Source organism: Seriola aureovittata, chromosome 16 (genome assembly GCF_021018895.1).
Source record: "Seriola aureovittata isolate HTS-2021-v1 ecotype China chromosome 16, ASM2101889v1, whole genome shotgun sequence".
In the NCBI taxonomy this organism is placed as follows: domain Eukaryota; kingdom Metazoa; phylum Chordata; class Actinopteri; order Carangiformes; family Carangidae; genus Seriola; species Seriola aureovittata.
In genome coordinates this window covers 20,178,474-20,198,417 of record NC_079379.1, presented here as the reverse complement: position 1 = coordinate 20,198,417, position 19,944 = coordinate 20,178,474, and the positions used below count along the sequence as shown (strand labels likewise).

Genomic DNA, 19,944 nt, shown 5'->3' with positions numbered 1-19,944 from the left:
CACTTTCATTAGAAGCGTGAGTCATTTTTTCCCAATTTGAAATCAAATGGGAAATTCATATATAAAGCAAAGTAAAACAAAATAAGATTCCAGTATTTTTGTTTTGTTTTGAGCTAAGAACACTTTTCTTATGCAACCACTAGATGGCAGTCTCAGCTAATAGCAGAGCTTGACCTCTTTGTCTTTCTACTTAAAATGAGCAGAAAATCCAAGGTAATAGCCTTTCAGATGTCTAGGTAGTTCCCTGAATACAAAGCTGTTTCCTCTGTGCGGTAAATACTTTGGGAAGTTGTTAACTTCCTGCTTGTGGCAATGGGAGGAAATTAATAATTACCTAAATAAACAGGTGCCACTTAAATATACCGTGCTGCTTATCACCAATGGCCTTAACTTGAATCAGTTGATTATTAAATAATCTTAAAGCAGAGCAGAGACAAACCAGCACGGTGGGAGATCCTGTCACCAGCCAAACAGGTTCTACTTCACATCCCAGAGAGGAACATGTAAATATTACACAACAACACACTTGAACATTGCCCAGCTGGTTTAGTGCAGAGAACAGGGACATACAGTTGATGCCAGCACGCCTCCCATCTCACCACCACTCACCAGGCATTGGATTCCTTCCTGGCAGCCTGAGAAATGAAGGCTGAGGATGGGTGAGGGGTGCAGGAGGCCTGCGGGCCAACTCACTCAGTGGCCTGACCGACAGCTTGCCTGGGTTTTATATAGGAAGTCTTAGAGCTGATAATGACCCATTGTTCCTTTGTAGCCTGAGCCATGTAATAAAAATATCAATTTTATCTTTCACCCTCACAATTATTTTGTGTCAAATGCATTAAAATATGACCCCAACATGGACGCGGGTCAGCTACAGAGAGATAATATATTTAGTGTTATTATCACGGGGCCTGATAAACACGCTTTTCTCTGAGCATAGTTCTGACGTCAAAGATGAATGGTACAGAAGCGCAGTGATGATAGATCTGTCATTCGGCAATAACGATACCGGAACACGGGTGAATATTCCATCAAAATAAAAGCACAATATATTACACTCTCCCCATTTTACGTCGTGTAAGCATACACTGTGAACCATAAAAAGAGGAGTGAGAGAGAAAAACACAATCAAATAACGCATGTAGCGATAACAATTGTAATAATTTTAAAAAATATATATTTTGCGCGTTTTAATATTGAAAATCCATTTTTTTTTTCTTGGAGTAAAATATTAAAATGTTTTGATAACTCAGTCCGGGTTAATACATTTATTAAATAAAATGTAATTTATTGCGCTAAAATCCCTATATATATTTCCAAAGTATGTGAAATATAATATATTAAAATCTTAAAAGAAAAAAAAAAAAACACTTGCAAGCACATTGGCTATAATGTTTTTGTTAGGGAGATTGATTTTTAAAAAATGTGATAAATTGGTGAGGAAAGAAACCAAAATCCAAAGCATAATAATTATATGTTTTAAAACCGGTACATTCATCACTTCATCCATTAAATAATTACATTTCATAATTCAAGTCTCTTGAAATAGAGCTTTTACATTTTAAATATTCTACGCTTTTATTTTGAAAGGTTATTTCCTGTGTCAGCTGTTACCTGTGTTTCCTTGACGCAGCTGAAAGCGCAGGAGAGAGCGAGAGAGAGAGAGCGATAGAGAGAGGGGGAGGGAAAGAGAGAGGCTGAGTTGACAGTGTGACAGATTTACACGGGGACTCTTCGGAATAATCTGTGGCCGCTTCGCTGTCAGTCGGTACCGAGTGTTAAACTAACCGGCGGCGGAGTTCAGCCTCGTTTAAAACCCCGCAGCTCACCGGCCGGAGCCCCGCACACTCCCGCAGTTTTAAAGCGAACAGATAGGACGGCAGGCGCTACCTCAGATTCCTCTGTGGTAAGTAGGACTGGTTGTAGTGCATGCAGGCTGCTGGTGTGGGCCCGTGTAGTAAATATGTGTCAAGTTGGCGGGGCTCTGCTGGATTTAAGTGGGGGACTTTTTTTTTTCTTTAATGCGCATCCTTGGGGCGCATTTTAGCATGCTGCCCGTGTCTTCACAGCTTTCATATGTGTGCTGTTGGCGCAGGCTGGTCTGCACTGTCATGTTATTGTGGATGCAGCCAGCAGGCATGTTGACAGTAGAGGGGGGGGGGGGGGGGTCCCATATGGGCTGTAGCACCTATGCAGTGAAAATATAACAAATACAGTGCAGGATGGTCATTTAGCAGCTTTAACACAACAATCCTTTGATACTCTGTTTAGTTGACAGTGTAGTAAGTGATGTATTTATTATACACATGATGCTACTCTTATGATACCCAGCCAGGGATTTAAAGTGTTCCTGTGGTACTGTGTAGTGAGTTTACAGTGACTTCCTGATGGTATCACCAACGTAGTACTACAGTAACTTCATACAGACTAGATAATGTAGTGTATGCTACAGTACTGAAGACATGTTGTCAGGTTACTGCATTCCTTGTGCATGCATAGGACAAACAACACTAAATCCTGCAGAAAAGTCGCTATAATATTCCTGGATTGTTCTTAAAAGGATTTACTATATCTATACAGCACCTCATGGTCCAGCTCTAACTCCTGTGGTGTCACCATGATATTCTTCCAGTGATGCATAGTACTGTCATGTTTGTATTGTATTCTAGTAGCGTGCCTTATAGCATTGGTTCCCAACCTGGGAATCAGCATCCCTGCACAGGATGCAAGTAAATTCTGAGGGGTCATAAGGTTATTTTAATAGGAAGAAAACATATTTCTGATACTCAAAATTATCTTTAATCTGTGCTGTTTGTGGTATAATTTAAGACTTTTTTTTTTAAACTACTCAAACAAAACAAGGAGTGAAATGTTTTAAGTTTCAGAAGCTGTAAAAGTTGGGAAATCATTTTATTCAAATACAACCAGCTACTAAGTTTTTGTACGTGAAGTGTTAGACCTTACATGGATTAACACAGTCAGTGTGTTTGCTTGTGAACTAAGTTGGGTTACTTTCATTTACTGGTATCTTACTCAAATGTACCAGGAGAGTTGAGTTCCAGTTAACCAGATATTTGATAACTCCCACTTCATATCTTTAATCTCACAGGCCATGAGAGTGTAGCAGCTATTATAACAGGTCCTTGACCTCATATGTGTGTATGTGTGCTTTTGTGTGCACACACGCACCCTACCACTTCGTTAATCAATACGCTGCCGGCACCTTGAACAGTTATGCAACCAACGTCGAAGCATGCATGACTGGTACACTACTGTACTGTACCTGGGCATGGCACAGAGACTAGAGGTTTGGCAGGCCTGGTAATTAAAATACCAAACTGTATTTAACACCAAGTGCATTCTCTCAGCTTGTATTTTCATCCACCACCTGGTTTAAACTGCTAAAGTGATTACACTCAGTCTCTGTAGAGGTAAATAAGAGGTTTAGATTTAGACTATCAGATCAGTCATTCACCGCTGAGTAGATGTTAATACCCTGGTTTGACTGAGGCCAACACACCAGCTCATCACCACACCACAGCCCCTGTTGATCTCACCTAACCTGGCCTGTCAGCCTGACTAGTGTGCCAGAGCTGTGTGTGTGTGTGTGTGTGTGTGTGTGTGTGTGTGTGTGTGTGTGTGTGTGTGTGTGTGTGTGTGTGTGTGTGTGTGTGTGTGTGTGTGTGTGTGTGTGTGAGAGCATGAAAGCAGGCACAAGTGTGTGTGTGTGTATATGTCTCCTCTCATGGCTTCAGTTTTCTGAGGCATCAACACCTACATGTTGTCAGTGTCAGTGAGGCGAAGAGTTCAGCACAATTGAGATGACTTTTGTGTGTGTGTGTGTGTGTGTGTGTGTGTGTGTGTGTGTGTGTGTGAGAGAGAGAGAGAGAGCAGAGGCAGATAGAGATGTCAGACTCCTATTATAGGAAAAATGACTCACTCCTTTCTCACAGGTACAATCCTCCAACTGAGAATCACATAAAAACCCAAAAGAGCTCTTGAGGCTTTCATAGTTTCATTTAAGGAACCACAGACAGCTGGTGGGTTAGATATGTTTTATTTCTTCATCTTACTCTATCTGGTCATGCAGGTAAGCGTGCTCCCTGACAACAGTTATTTGGTTTCCTGTTGTCTCTGTGAATCCAGGTGAGTGGGACACACCTAGGCCGAGATCACCTCCAAGGAATGTTCTTTGCCTGTACATTTTGTTTTTTTTTTTGCCGTCTCTGTGCTCTTGGCACGCAGGTAGATTCTTGGAAGAGGAATGCCATGACTCCCCCAGAGGCACTGTTTCATAATCAGGGCTGTGAAGCAAAAGGCTGTGTGACGACAGTAGCTTCTGGTGAACAGAGGGAAGGGTCAGACATGTGAGCACGGTGGCATTTCAGATGAATTACTTTAGAATAGTACAGTTTTGTGCTCGACGGGGAAAAAATATCCACCAGTATGATCATGTAATATCGTATAATGTGAATAATGAATTTATTATCTAGAGCTGAAAAAACGTCATTTCATTGATTGAGAGAATGTTAGAAAATGAATTCAAACAAGAACATTACAACATTATGAGCTGGTTACAGGTTCTCAAATGTGTGAAATTTTTCTGGTTTTATATAATTTGGGACTATTGGTCTCAAAAAACTAGAGATATAACAACATCAACTTGGGTTATAAGAACTATTTTTGTTACCATTTTAGACCATTTCATGTAATAAACTATAATTGAATGATGGGAGAAAAATAAAAAATGTAATTGATAATAAAAGTAGTGGTTATTTGGAGCCCTAATAGAAACCATACTAATGTATTTCCCCCTTCTCCTTCAAAGCTCCGTTATTGAGCCAACAAACCTAATGCAATACTAGGGCTAGTGTGGAGGGTTAAGGGTAGTCTACAAAATAAAGTAGGTAATGTCTCAACTCTCGGTGTATTTATGCCACGGTCAAAACATACTCTGATCCAAAGCCAGTAATTGTCTCCAAATATCCATATAGAATAAATGAGAATGAAAAGAATAATTGATGATGTAGGGCATGTGTTGGGTTGCATACAGTTCAGGTACTATTAGTTTTAATTTAGCTTTTTAGTTTTAGTAGTAAATGATGGTTAGAAACTTTACCATGTGTTTGATTTCATAATTATAACAGATTTTATTGTTAAATGATAAGCTGCTATGATACGTTATTTTTAGTCACCACAGAAGCCTGGTTCTAGGATTGGCAATGTCGTGTCAATCCCCCCTTCGGTCCAGTCTGAAACACATCATATGTCATGACATTCATGATTGCCATTATCAGTTTAAACACAAGACATTCCCATCAGCCCTTAGATGTGCTTTTATATACATGCTAATTACCAAATGGTATCATGCTAACACTCTAAACTAAGATGTTGATCCTGGTAAACATCTTCATGTTAATGTTGTCATTGTAAGCATGTTAGCACTTTACTCAAAATGCCACTGAGTAAGAATTTAAGTTAAATTCCCTTTGTATCCTTTTCTCTCTCAGATCAAGAGAAGACGGGACTGAATTGAGGGGAGCACCGGCAGCGCAGCAGGTCAAAGCTCCATTACCGAACAGCAGGGGGGAACTTACCTTCAAATCTCTGGCACCTCGAGAAGACCCACAGCTGGCCCAGAATCAACCGAACCACCACCACAAACCTCACCCAACTTCAACCTACTCAGGGCGGGATGGAGAACTGACCGAGGACCGGCAGGCGACAGAAGGCAGCTCCCTCCTCCCCGTCCACGAGCAGCCATGGCGGGGCTCAAACGTCATCACGATGGGAAGATTGCTGGGCTGTATGACCTGGACAAGACTCTGGGCCGTGGGCACTTTGCTGTGGTCAAATTGGCTCGACATGTATTCACTGGGGAAAAGGTATGCTCGTCCATGTCTGTACATGCAAGAGCAATGCCTTTAATGCCAGGAATGTCCTCATACTTAACTATCTAGCATCAACATACTGTTGAAAATTTCAGCCTCGCCCTAAGAGACACATACCAAAGAAAGGTAATGAGAAAAATACTCGAGAGATTTGAGTAAAGTTTCTACGTAAGGTTTAAGTGGATTGACTTGCCAACATATGGTGTTGCTCTTGGCTCTTGTGAATGTTTTACTATCACATGATGGTCTCCATGTTGTTCCTAGAAATATTAGACTAAGCACTATACTGTACACTTCTAATGTTTTGCTTGATAATCATCAAAATATTATCTGTACTACACAACAGCAATTAACAGCTTCAGCCCAAAAGCATTTACGCCAGTGTTGCTGCTATTATTATTATATATTATATATTATATTATATTATATTTATTTTGTTTTCCAGGTTGCGGTAAAGGTGATAGATAAGACTAAGCTGGATCCGGTGGCGCGGGGCCACCTTTTCCAGGAGGTGCGATGCATGAAGATGGTTCAACACCCCAACGTGGTGCGCCTCTACGAGGTCATCGACACGGCCACCAAGCTCTACCTCATCCTGGAGCTGGGAGACGGAGGAGACATGTACGACTGCATCATGAAACACGATGGAGGCCTCAGCGAAGAGGTGAGTGGGACTGTAGGCAACAGAGTGGCCATTCAGATTCATTGGCCTTGACTCAGTCTTTCAACAGAAGTGTCTTTAACTTATGAAGTCTCTTACCATCTTTAGGAGTGCTCTTTTATAGCTGCTCCTGACCTTGGGCTTGCCTTGAGATGAGGCAAGAGAAAGGAGATCAATAAAGCATCATATTACTATGAATTCTCCTTGAAATGGACAAGAATCACTGAAGATAAAATCTCTAGGGAGCAGAATTTAGATTCAGTTCTTTTGTTTGTATATAGTGGCGACTGTTTTGTGGAAATGCAGTGAAGGACAGGTAGTTAGAAGCTTACCAATGCAGCATACCAATTCTTTAAAGTTATTAAATTCCCAACACCTGAATGGCAAGTGTGTGAAATTGAAAGCTTTAATATTACAAATTAAAGAGGGTGAAACTCTGCAATGGCAATAGTTGCTTATTGCTGAGTCTTTATGTGCACTCACTACACAGCGAGGGAGAAAATAAGCAGGTTGAAGTTGTTTTTACTATAAAAAATATATTAGATTAGTTCATTTTTTGTGACTTCAGAGGAATATAAGATTTTGTGTAATATGCCTGTTCAATTTCTTTATTAAGAGTTAGATGAGAAGATTAATGCCACTCTGTTACGTACTGAGCTAACCAGAACGGTTAGCTTAACTTTAGCACAGACTGAAAACAGGGGTAAACAGTTAGCCTAGTATTTCCACAGGTAACAAAAAAACTCCACCTACCAGCACTTCTAAAGTTTACTTATTAACACGTTTTCATCTTGTTTGTTTAATCCGTACAAAAAACAAAGTGTGAAAACGATTTTTTTTCGGCAGCGGGAAACAAGCTGTGAACATAACACTCACAGTTCATATAGCAAAGTTGTTAGCAAACATTAACTGGCAAAGAGCATGGCTTTTGCCATACAAATTCTGTATTAACAATAAAGTTAAACAAGTGCACATTAAAATTTTACACAATATATATGTAACTAATTTATACTTATCCAAAATTTTTAGATATTGGAAATAAATGTCGGTCTGTGATAACGAAACTGAATCTTTAATTCCTCTCTTTTACCACTGCTCAAGTTCACCAACCTTTTGGACTCAGACTGAGAGATATATATTGTGTAAAACGAAATATAATAAGTAATGTAAAAAGTGTCATCACTTGTTTTGATCACAAAAACAAGGAAATGGAATTTATAGTTAACTTGTTGATTCTATTTGGCAAATTTCATATCCACAAATGCAGATTTGCAAAAACTTCCCCCAATTTTTTCAGATTTTCAATTGAATTTTTAGAATATATTAAAACACTACAGCTCTTAAACACAGCTAAATGTAACAAAACTGTCAAAATATATGAAGAACTATTCAAAGAGGAATAACCCCTTTTCCCCTTGTCATATATATTTTTTGTTTGTTTGTTTATTCATTGATTTTGTGTATGATTCTGAATTTTGCAATATACTTGTACTGTATTGTTTATTACCTACTCGATACTGTATCAGCACAGATTGAGATACTGAGCACCTGTCTGTATATTCTGCTCATTGTCGTTCCATAAAGTTAAGATAAAGTTAATAAATAAATAAATAAATAAAAGTTGTTAGCAAACAGTTGCTTATTTAGACATCCAGTGCTTATTGAGCAACATTTGCATTAGCATATGGAGTTTTCGGCATTGATAAAAATATCTGTCTGTTTAGCCACTGAATCCTTTTTCACTAGCTAGTTGCCAACTGTGTCTGTTTGTAGTGTTCAATGGGTTTTTAGAGCTTTTTTTGTAGAAAAACAGCTGTGTCCGAAGACGATGCTACCACAGTGAAATAAAACAGCAAGATGACATAATTATGAGACTGATATGCTTTACTATTTCTAACTACTCTTTCTGTCTCTCATTCTCAAGGTGGCCAAGTGTTACTTTGCCCAAATTGTCCACGGCATCTCCTACTGTCACCGGCTACACGTGGTGCACAGGGACCTGAAGCCGGAAAACGTGGTGTTCTTTGAGAAGCAGGGCGTCGTCAAGCTCACCGACTTCGGCTTCAGCAACCGGTTTCAGCCCGGGAAAACGCTCAACACTTCTTGTGGTTCGCTGGCCTACTCCGCTCCTGAAATACTGCTGGGAGACGAGTATGACGCCCCTGCCGTGGGTGAGTCCGAAGAGCTGACAGCGAGTTCTGGGTTACACAGCGGGGAGATATCTATGGTGATAATCAAAGTGAGATAGTTATTGCAGCTTTTACCTTTACTGGAATGGGACACTGATTCAGCGGCAGAACGTACATGCTGTCCTCGACTGTATATCAGCCTGGTTAAGTGATGACCTATTGATAGCTCCGCATATTCTGGGACCTTACCATATAACCTACTGTACTTTGGATGGGCCCTGCAGAGTACTTGGCACACCAGCAGCTTTATCAGCCAGCTGATAGAAGGAGAGGAACTGCTCAGAGTTCACAGTGTGTCAGTGTATCAGTCAGTTTCGAAATTAAACTATAACTTAATCCACAGAATTGCAGTCCTACACCTGCAGTTCATTTTTGTCTGCAGTTTACTTTCATTGACAGTCGTGGCCTTTTCTGCGTGTAATAAAATCTGATATGAGATCAGGCCGAAATTGGTTTCCACAGCACTGTCTTCCTCTGTGGTTGCGACGTACACACACACCTCAAGCAGCCTCGCCGTCATTGTCACCGCCATCGATAGTGCCCCCCCCCCCCCCCCAATCCACGCTGAGCCGCAGTTTATATATTAAATTACAATGTAATGGAAAAGAAATTAAATAGAAACGTGCACATTGAGGGGTGAAGGAGGGGATGAGGGAGTGTGAAAAGATAGACAAGAGAAAAACAGACAGAGCAAAAAAAAAAAGCATCAGAAGTGCCTCTGTCTACCCAGAGGCCACTGCGTCAGAGCAAGGGAAGGGGGGAAAAAAATGCAGGAGCAAGAGAAGCATTTTCTATTTTTCTGACTGAGTGGATTTGCAGTGGCTATTTTGTTCTGTCTGCCTTCACTCTCTCTTGTGCCAAGCAGATGAGCAGCTCCCAAATACTGAAAGTGGAATAATAACAGCCCCTGTTATTTGAGTGCATGTGTGTTTTTTATATGATTGTGTGAGTAGCTGGACGTGTGAGGTCACCTGTCCTGTTAAATCCTGTCTGAGCACTTGACCCAAATGATAAATCAGATGTTTGTGGACATTTTCAGTGCATATGTGTGTGTGTGTGTGTGTGTGTGTGTGTGTGTGTGTGTGTCCTGTCCTCTGAAGTGTTCACACTGCCTGTGCACTATTGTTCATTCAGCTGAGATGATGATGTTTTGATTGCGGGGATTATCCACCCAGCCGGGATGTAATATTGTGCGATTCTATCAGCAGTGCAGTTTGATGTGGAACAGGCTGAATGGAGGCCAACAGTCCTGACGTTCGGGGCTTTGAGGTAACCTGGCCTGGGATTACATTGCTGCCAAGGTACCTGCTGACAGTCTGTAGGGTGCTGGGTTTTGCTGGTGACGTGCCAGGTGGCGGCCAGCCTAGTTTGTTGCAGAGATAAAGAGGCTGTCCTCGCTCAGCTCTCTCAAGCCGGGCCTGTTTGGAGTTTGTTGCTCTTTTGAGGGAGTGCTGAAAATAATTTGAGATGAAAAGTGATCCAAAATAGAGAGGAGAACGTACGCACCCGTAGTCGGTCGTACAGAAGGAGCCAATTAGCAGGAGCTGAACAGTCCAAACTGCATAACAGCAAAGAAAAAGCTATTTATTAATACAAGGTGTCGCGTGTTTATCCCAGAATACAGATTTGACTTCTTCATCGCTCTCTCACATGCTTAGGTATCAGGGCTGAAATGAATAATTATTTTCATTATTAATTAATCTGTTCGTTTGTTTTCATGTTTGATTATTTTGTTTATAAAAATGTCAAGAAATAACGAAATATGTCATCACACTTTCCCAGTTCTTGAAATTGCTTGTTTTGCTTGACCAAGAGTTCAAAACCTGAAGATAACTAGCAAATGGAGGTGGTGGATTTTTGGAGCTTAAAAAATTACATAAACAATTCATTTTTGAATAGATTTTCTGTCGATCAACTAGTCATTTAATCAACTAATCACGTCTGCTCTATTCAGGCTCACTTGTGAATGAACTAAAACTGCCGTCCCGTTCGGGGCCCTACATTGGACTTTCATTCACAGTGGAGACTCCAGCCTCTGATGGAAAGAAATAATTGGTTAAAGGAAAACAGTGAATGACAGAATAATCAAACAAAAGTAAGAGAAAATCACAGATTTAACACGGTGCAGACATGTTTGTGCCTTTTTGTGAGCAGATGATGGACTAATAACGGCTATAAAACGATGCCTGCCTCCTTTTTTGTGCCTTTTGATGTTATGCAGTGTGGGCTCCCTCCTTGTTCGTCTCCAGTAAATGGAAAGTTAAATATAGATTTCTGCTTCCTCTTCAAGAAGCACAAGCTGCACTTAAAAAAAAATTAACTTACCTAATAGCAATTACAAAGAACATATCCTGGGCGCATGCATAATTCAGAGCATATCTGTGCATAATGAACATGCACAAGTTCTTTTTTTTTTTTTTTTTTTAGAAAAAGAAATGCATAATGATCAGCAGGACAGGATGCTGAACGTGGCCCGGTTAGCCTGGGGGTTAACAGTGTCAAGACACAAGGGAGTCGTTGTTGGTTATCTCAGGGAAGCATTTGGTGTTTAAATGCAATGCAAGGCTGCAAAAAAAGAGGATGTTTACACTCCCAGCTGTCGACGCTAAGTAGCCGACGTCGTTAGCACAAGTGATGCTAATGTGCAGTGATGTGAACGGCGTTATCCAGAGATGTGTCAGCCATCTGGTTTATAAATAAAGTTATCGAGAAAGGAAGTTTGGTGGACCGCTGACGCAAGTAATGAGGGAGCAGGGTCATGGTTGCTAGGATACGTTGGCTAGGGGTAAGATGGTGGTGGGGACTGCAGGAGTGTTTGCTCCCTCCATCAGCAGGATGAGACGCTCCTTCACAGCCTCAGAGCAATAAATACTCGCCACCCACAGTAAACTGGCACATTTACTTTACCAGATTGAAATCTCCAGCGTATCCTGGCAAACTGAAGTGATATGAAGAAGCATGAAGACACATCACAGGGGTGTTGGGGACGATAAACCTTGTTTTCGAAGTCTTTAGTACACCAAGTTAAATGAGCACAAGGTCAGTTCAGGTAATAATTGATACATCAACTGTAGCAGGGAATTAATTCTCCATTTCTGTCCTGCTTTTTGTATTCATAAGTATAACTGGATATTTGGCCTTTGCAGCTTTAGCCTCTGTGGCAGAACAAGCTTCATTATTTGAAAATCTACAGGTAATAAGACGCACAGTTTGTTTGACCAAACAGTGAAATCTGCAAAGTGCAGGGCAAAGATACAACAGGAGTAACCACACAGCAACAACAACAAAAAAGTAACTCAGAGATTAACACTAATCAGTATTTTTTTTAAATTACCAATTAAAAATTGTGGAGACAAACCACAGAGAATTATCGGCCAACTCTGCAGTTCCCCTCAGCTCTACAGAGCAATTTAGCATCTAGTTTAGCATCTTTAGCTTATTTTACAGCCCACAGCTTTATGGCTTGGGTTCATTCTTACTACTCTCATTAACCTCCAGCTGCAGGCAACTATTTTTCTGAGCAAAACAAGCTCTGATGAACGGTCTGCTGTGAACTACCTGCTCAGCACCAAACAGCAAACAGACACAGTTAGCAACAAGCTGGTGAACATCATGGAGCACATAGCAGCTAAAGAACCAAATATATTTACATGTTACAAAAGAGCTAAAAGGAGATTGAATGTTGGACATTGATGCTAATGTTGGTTTGCATCTGCTTGATGTGTAAATAAGCTACTGTTAGCTAATGTGTTTGCACCAACTACGTGACAGCACATCAACACTGTGTTTACAGCTTGTTCCGCTGCCCCCTAGTGGACAAATAAAATCTACTAATGCAGCTTTAAAGTCACAGTGAAACCATAGTTAGAGCATCATTAGATTCTGTTTTACAGTATATTCTCAGAGTGAAAACAAATATGTGGGAAGAGTGCTGCATAGTTACCGGAGGCCTCCACTCACACTTTCCTCACATGCACTGTTAGATCAGGGGGAGGAAGATGAGGGAGACTCGATTAAATGAGACTTCATCCACATTCTTTAGAAATTTTAAGTTTTCTGTAATTATCAGCTAGATACAACCTAATTGTCAATTACAGTTTTGTATGATGGATGGGGTAAGGTAGTAGCACCAAATCGCATTTGACCGGATAATTTTATTTTATTTTTTTATTTATGAGTTCAAGATGAGTTATTAAAAATATTTTAAGTTTTAACTGGAAGATAAAGACAGAGATTTCGATTTTTTTTTTTATTTTTATATAACTGAACAATTATCAAGAGAACGTAATATATTTCGCTTTTTCTTTAAAGCAGAAGTGGCATACTGTAAATCAGCCCACTTTTGCTGATACTCGATGAGAAAAGAAATAGTTAAGCTTCCTGTTTAATTTACATGCACTTTTTTTTTAAAGTGGTTGTGAAAAAGGGGTCAACATACTGACTGAGAAAGCGTGTGCTCTTACACTACTGGCTCTCTGCTCATAGTCAATACATGGCTGCAGAATGTGTGTCAGTGGACCATCCTGCTGACCAGAGCAGCAGTGAAAGCCTGGAGCAAAAAAGTTGCTCTTTTTTTTTTTTTTTCTCTTTCTTTTTCAAAATGGCTAATCGGACCGAGAGAACTGTTCCATAAAATTAGCATTTGTATGAAGCTTTGAGGGATGAACACGTTAACCCACTTTCCCAGGACTGTGAGTTTTGTGTGGGAGGGCATGCATGCGTGTTTATGTGTGAGCGGGACGCTGGCGGCAGGAAGCAGTGCAGAGCCTCATCCTTGGTTAGACAGATGTGTCCTAAGCTAGTACATATTTATGGAAATGGCTCTGATCGAATATGATTCATGCTTCATTTGAACTAGAGGGGAGATGGCTCTTGTTTTTTTCTATCTAGGTCACTAAGCAGAAAAGGCATACGTGCTTTACTCTGTTGGTCTGTCATGCTTATTTATTTATTTATTTATTTATTTTTACCATTTCTTCCTTAAAAAAAAAATTCACACTTTCCTCTCATATTATCTGCACACACTGGTGTGAGCCGGCAGCGTTCTCTCTCTCTATGTCTCTGCAGATATATGGAGTCTTGGGGTGATCCTGTTCATGCTGGTCTGCGGTCAGCCCCCCTTCCAGGAGGCTAACGACAGCGAGACGCTCACTATGATCATGGACTGTAAATACACAGTGCCTCCACACATCTCCCATGCATGCAGAGAGTGAGTAATACACACACACACACACACACACACACACACACACATCCCCTACACAGATGGACGGAGTACTCTGCAGGTGCTGCATATTTCATGTTTATAGATGTGTGAAGAAGAAAAGAGAGCGGTCTCTCCTCTGCTGCTCCTCGTTGTCCTGCTTTCACTCAGTGCTGCAGTCAGCTGCTCCGCCACAGATGCAGCGCTGCGTTAAGTGTATCTAATGCACCCTTTAAAATCGGCCCTCTATTTTTAACATTGTGAGGGTTTAACGACGCCTCGAAGCAGAGAAGGGCAAACTAGGCGCTGAATACATTTTGAATGGCTGTAGCTCTGAAAACACACTGCTTTTGGACATCATTAGGTTATGCTGACTTGCACACAGTACTTCAAATATTGACATTTCGGTCCCTATGGTGTTTGTTCCCACCCTTAAACAAACAGTATTTACAGTATTCTTCCTATTTTGTGTGAAGTTAGAAGTTAGTTCATCTAGCTTAACCGGACTGTGACAACAAATGTGAGATAACTTGTGTACAGGTGTTTCTATCCGGATAAAACTGGATTATCCCGAGTAGGGTTTGACTGTTCTGTACAGTATTTTTGCATTTAAGCTGCTGAGCTTTATATTTAAACATTTATCATGTCAGCAGAATTTTGGATCAATTCAACAAAAAGTTAAATGAAATGCCTTTTATTAAGGTACGAAACACTGACGAGACATTGTCAGATTTTAAAGAGAATTATGGTTTATCATAACCTGGGTCTTAATTTATTTAGTTTGACCATCATTTATGAAACATAGTTAGTTCAGGCAGAGCTCTGAAGTCACACTAGCATTAGCTGACAAGTAACAACCAATCCTATTCATGCAGGTTTACAGCAGAGTCATTATAATAATCCCAGTTTGCAACAACTTCTTTTTTCTCTTTTTCAAAGGTATTTCATATCCGTTATTTCTATCAGTGACAACAACCTCATTATCATTATCTACCACTACCACTATTATTATTATTACAAGTTCTCAATGATGGAATTGGGGATGGGTGGTGGGAGAGGGCAAGAAACATGAACATCAAGACGATCATTCAAGTCATAAACAAGCCAACAGTTTATTTATTTTATCTAAACTCTTGAATTTGAAGGTGAAACTGAAAGTTAGCACATTGAAATGTTGGCAGTAGTCCCTCATTTTACAGCTTATGATTACAGGAAGTATGGTAGGTTAAAGTTTAACCAGGATGGGTGTTTACAGTGAACAGTTTGTGTAATAATTCTACTGTTCATGCTCATTTTCCCTTCCATATATGTGAATTTGGGTAACCTGGGGTTTCGTTAACAACCTGGCTGATCTTCTAGCGATGTTGTCACGTTCCTAAATCTCAAAAGCTACAGCAAAAATGAGGTGTGATAAACAGGAAAAACCTTTTCCAGATCATTCACTTATTACTTACCCCAAATACTAAAGGAATGGATTGTGTATCTAAATATTCCTACAGTAATGACCAGATGTTTCTTCAGTTTGTCCGTAACACTCATCTCCACCGTGACTCCCTCCAGTCTGATAGGCCATATGCTGCAGAGGGACCCCAAGAAACGAGCGACCCTGGAGCAGATCGAGGCCCATGACTGGCTCCAAGGTGTCGACCCTTCCCCGGCCACCAAGCTGTCCACCCCTTTGGTGTCCCATCGCAGCCTGTCGGAGGAGGAGCACGGCTCCATCATTCAACGCATGGTGCTGGGGGGCATCGCAGACCGAGACACCATAACTGAGTATGTGTCCCTTTATCTCACATACATGCATAAATTAAAACACACAGCTATTCTTTCCTGTATAATCTCCAAACATTCCTCACGGTTCACCAGACCAACTGAAGCTTAATTGAATGTCATCAACACTTTAATTGCCATTAACCACCAGCTGCCAATCTGTCCTGAGCTGTTGCCATGTCAAATTAAATCTCCACCCCCGTCACTTCCTTTTGACTCACGGTCAGGATTGGTTGCTGATCTGCTTGTTGATATGTGTGTGTGTGTGTGTGTGTGTGTGTGTGTGTGTGTGTGTGTGTGTGTGTGTGTGTGTGTGTGTGTGTGTGTGTGTGTGTATCTGTGTGTGTGTGTGTGTGTGTGTGTGTGTGTGTGTGTACGCGTGTACTTCTGTGTGTGTGTTTTGGAATTCAAATCGATTTCTCTCTCAATCATCCCAGGGCTCTGGAGTCGAATCAGTACAACCACATCACAGCTACCTACTTCCTGCTGGCCGAGAGGATGCTGAGGGAGAGGCAAGAGAAGGAGCAACACAGCCAGACACGGTCACCCAGCCCCAGCAAGGCTCAGTTCAGGTATACACACACACACACACATCATTGTTTTACTATATTAACCCCTTACCCTAACCTTAACTATCACGACTGAATGCCTAACCCTAATCATGACCTAATTCTAACCCTAAAACAACGTCTTAACCTTTAAGATTTAAACTTCTGGTCCCCTATAATTATAGTGGGCTCCCGGTTTTCTGACCCCACAAATATAGTGACACTTGTCCAGCAACACACATACATGCACACACACAAACATTTCTTGACATAGACAGAGTGCTGCCTCTGCAGTGCTGTGTTCTGTCAGTCTCCTAAAAAAACAAGTTTGACAGCAGATGGACAGCTTTTTTTTTTTTGCTTTTTTTTTTTGCAGAGAATGAAAGACAGACTCAGAATAGAAGAGACGTTTCAGATCAGCAGTATTACAGAGCTGTATCACCAAAAATATCTTGAAATAAAACAGCAAATGTCTCTCTTACTTTCTCTCTCTCTATATAGTGTGTGTATATATATATATATATATATATATATATGTGTGTGTATATATATGTGTGTATATATATATATATTCATATTTCATCCTCAGTATGCTCAGTACTTGACTGAAAGTGTGTGTAATACAAAAGTGTAATGTAATCTCATTAGTCTCAAGACCCTTGTAATAAGCTTATATTTAAAAAAAAAAATATATATATATATATATATATATATATATTATATATATATATATAACTGTCGGTAAGAAGAATAGTTCAAAAGGTTGATATCAATGTTATGTCTGTACAGTGAATATGAAGCCACATCCAACAGCTGGTTAGCTTAGTTTAGCATAAAGACTAGAAACATCTTTCTTAACATTTGTCTGTGTGTTTAACCCTTTATAGGCAGTCCTGGCCCACAAGAGTGGATGTTCACCAGGATGTCAGTGATGGCTTGGGGGGTCCAACTATCTCCCACCCTGGGGGGCCACAGTCCCCAGCCCGTAGTGCTGAGAGCCTGCACAAAGGCCCCAGGCCCAAAACAGCTCTGCTGGACCTCGGCCAGCGGCAGGACAGCCACACCCCAGCATCGAGCCAGCAGCAGCCTGCACGACAGAACCAAGAGAGGGGGCTCAGGCCTCTTGCAAAGCCCCACTCCAACCCCATCAGGCTGAGCTCTCTGGCCTCCGTGGGCCCGTCTAAACCCCGTAGTCCCAGCCTTTTCAGTGTGGAAGAGGATGAGGAAGAAGACGGGGAGGAAGACAAATGTTTGCCCCCCTGTACTTTCCCTGCTCAGGTGGTGCTTCGTTGCAAAACCTCCTCCTCATCTATGTCTTCTGCTAATCGGCTGACGTCACGTATGAGCGCTCCAGTCCTGAACCAGATCCACGAGGAAGACAAAGAGGAGGAGGAGGACGATGAGGAGGAGGAGGAGGAAGAGAGAGAGCTGCATGGACTTGGTCTGCCCAAACCCAGCCTCTCCCTCTGTCTGAACTCTCGAACACCGTCACCATCAACACTCATGTCTTCACCTAAAACTGTAATAGCACCGGTCGCCACTTTCACCCCCAGCTCAGAAACTAGCGATGATGATACAGAAAGTCACCACATACCAGACACAGCGACTGCAGGTGGACAAGGGGATGAGAGAAAAGGGAGGAAAGAGGGTAGAGAGAGGAGGGGGGCAGGGCAGGGCAGTCCCTCCAACTGTGCCAGTCCTGGATCAGGTTCAGGCCAAGGCAAAGGCACAGCCAAAGCTCCCAGTGGCCTGGTGGAAAGCCTAAAGCTGATGAGCCTGTGCCTGAGCTCTCAGTTCCACAACCTGACGGGGGGAGGGGGGGGTGTCGGTGGTGGCAGTGGTGGAGGTGTTGGGGTAGACAACCAGGACCGTCCCATGTGGAGGATGTGCATGGGCGGCTCCACCGGTAGCCTGGACAAAGTCTCGCTTCTGGGTGGCCCTTCACCCAGGGGGAACCTGTACCAGCAGCCCCCACTGGGAGACGTATTGGCTGATCCGCTGCTGGAAGGCTCGTGCTCGGGCACCCTGAGGCTCGGAGAGCTGGACCTGGCCAGGGAGAACCACAGGAACATAAAGAACCGCGTGCTGCAGATGCCTCTGAGCGACAAGACTCTGTCCGTCAACATCCACCGCAGTCCCAAGGAGGGTCTGCTCTGCACCCCCACCCCACACAGCTGCTGCCAGGTCATCTAGAGCGCAGACAGCCGCGCCATCGGCTGCTGCACCTCCACACTCCTCCGCTTACATTCATACATCCTGCTGCTTTTTTTTTTTTCTTCATTGACGTCACCACAGGCTCATGAGTTCACGTTATTTCTACATTTATTGCTGTTTGCGTTTGTTCAACACTCACGGTGGATGACTGGGAGAACGTCCAAATGCCAACCTTGCACATTTACAGACACAAAAAGTCTCCACGGAGGAGACTGGGTGCCACGCCAAGTATGTGAAGCACTTTAAGCAGATCAAAACGGGACACTAACGGGGACATTTTAAAATGCTGGTGTTTGAATAAGACACACACATTACATATGGAAACAAATCCAGGAGGTGCTCACATCCTTGCTCCCACACACTTTGTATATACTGTACGTACACAATGTTCACACCTACATCACTCTAATAAGCTGATACAGGGGAGTGCTGATGAGCTGACGAATTTTAGTATCATGTTACATATGGTCTTCTGTTGTACTTTGATGCTGTTTTTTTTAAATATAATTTTTTTAATTATTTTTTGAGACAATCATTTTATCAGTTTTTTTATTCTGACTGAAAGAGTTTAGTTATGACTGTTTTCATTCAGATGAAGACAAATAACAGGGTGAAAATGGACAGCAGCACTTGAGTATGACGGTGGCACTCGGTATTTTGTAGTCTATCACTGTTTTATTTTTCTATCTCAAACGTGCTCTGCAGAGAGAAAACGCACACTCACTTGTCAAGTCTCTGCAGTCACACAGCAGAGTTTGTACATATGTGAATAACCTCCTAGCAGTACTCTGTACCTGTAGTATTGACTGTAAAGTTGCATTGCAGTAGAAACCTGAATACTAGATCCTTATCCATCATTATTCTTCACTCCTACTGGATATTCAAGGTTTTGGTTGAACCCAGAGCTGGAAATGTGTTTGATGGCTGAAAAAGAAACATCAAGACGGATTTAAAATCTCCACTGACACATAAGTAAATTATTACACGTGTAACGGCAGCTCTTTTAAGTTCAAAATGGCCCTCACATCATGATCAGTGGTGGGGGAAAAAATCATTACTGGGTGGAACCCAAACCATGTACATCCTGTAGCTTTCCAGGATCACTGTAGCCACTGTTGTAGCGTACTCCAAGACAAAAACAACAAAGGGGTTTCAATAGAAAATAACAACACCGCCCCTTCAAGTATCGGTCTGTGTAACTGGATGTGTGACCCAACCCTAGTGGCATATATAACTTGACAGTGCATGTGTTTTGCTGTAGCAACCTTATTCTTAACCCACGGAGGTCAAACCACCTGCTGTATCTACCTAAGTAAGAGATTCAAATGGTCACTTTACTGTAGCCTCACAGCAATACCAGCGACTGCAAAATGTACAACAAAAATGGATGTGCCATAAAATCTGTCTTGAGCATATTGTACTGTATGTATATGATAGAGATCTATTAAAATAAAATGATGTGAAGTCA

At 41.6% G+C, this 19,944-nt stretch overlaps 1 protein-coding gene across 1 annotated transcript; it reads left to right on the top strand.

Moving 5' to 3' along the window:
• The first annotated feature begins 1,650 nt into the window (after positions 1-1,650).
• LOC130184053 (SNF-related serine/threonine-protein kinase-like) lies at positions 1,651-19,944 on the top strand. The gene is made up of 8 exons (XM_056399826.1): positions 1,651-1,906; positions 5,511-5,885; positions 6,337-6,555; positions 8,477-8,723; positions 13,809-13,950; positions 15,505-15,717; positions 16,152-16,286; positions 17,150-19,944. Exons 2-8 carry the CDS (start codon positions 5,763-5,765, stop codon positions 18,453-18,455), a joined length of 2,385 nt encoding a protein of 794 aa, XP_056255801.1. The 5' UTR covers positions 1,651-1,906; positions 5,511-5,762; the 3' UTR covers positions 18,456-19,944.

What these genes read in the sequence shown, in the direction of transcription:
- LOC130184053 (XM_056399826.1), top strand. Translation starts at nt 5,763, where the DNA reads ATGGCGGGGCTCAAACGTCATCACGATGGGAAGATTGCTGGGCTGTAT. An exon ending in ATCTCCCATGCATGCAGAGA is followed by an intron (nt 13,951 to 15,504) that starts GTGAGTAATACA and finishes GACTCCCTCCAG; the next exon opens with TCTGATAGGCCATATGCTGC. An exon ending in GACCGAGACACCATAACTGA is followed by an intron (nt 15,718 to 16,151) that starts GTATGTGTCCCT and finishes CAATCATCCCAG; the next exon opens with GGCTCTGGAGTCGAATCAGT.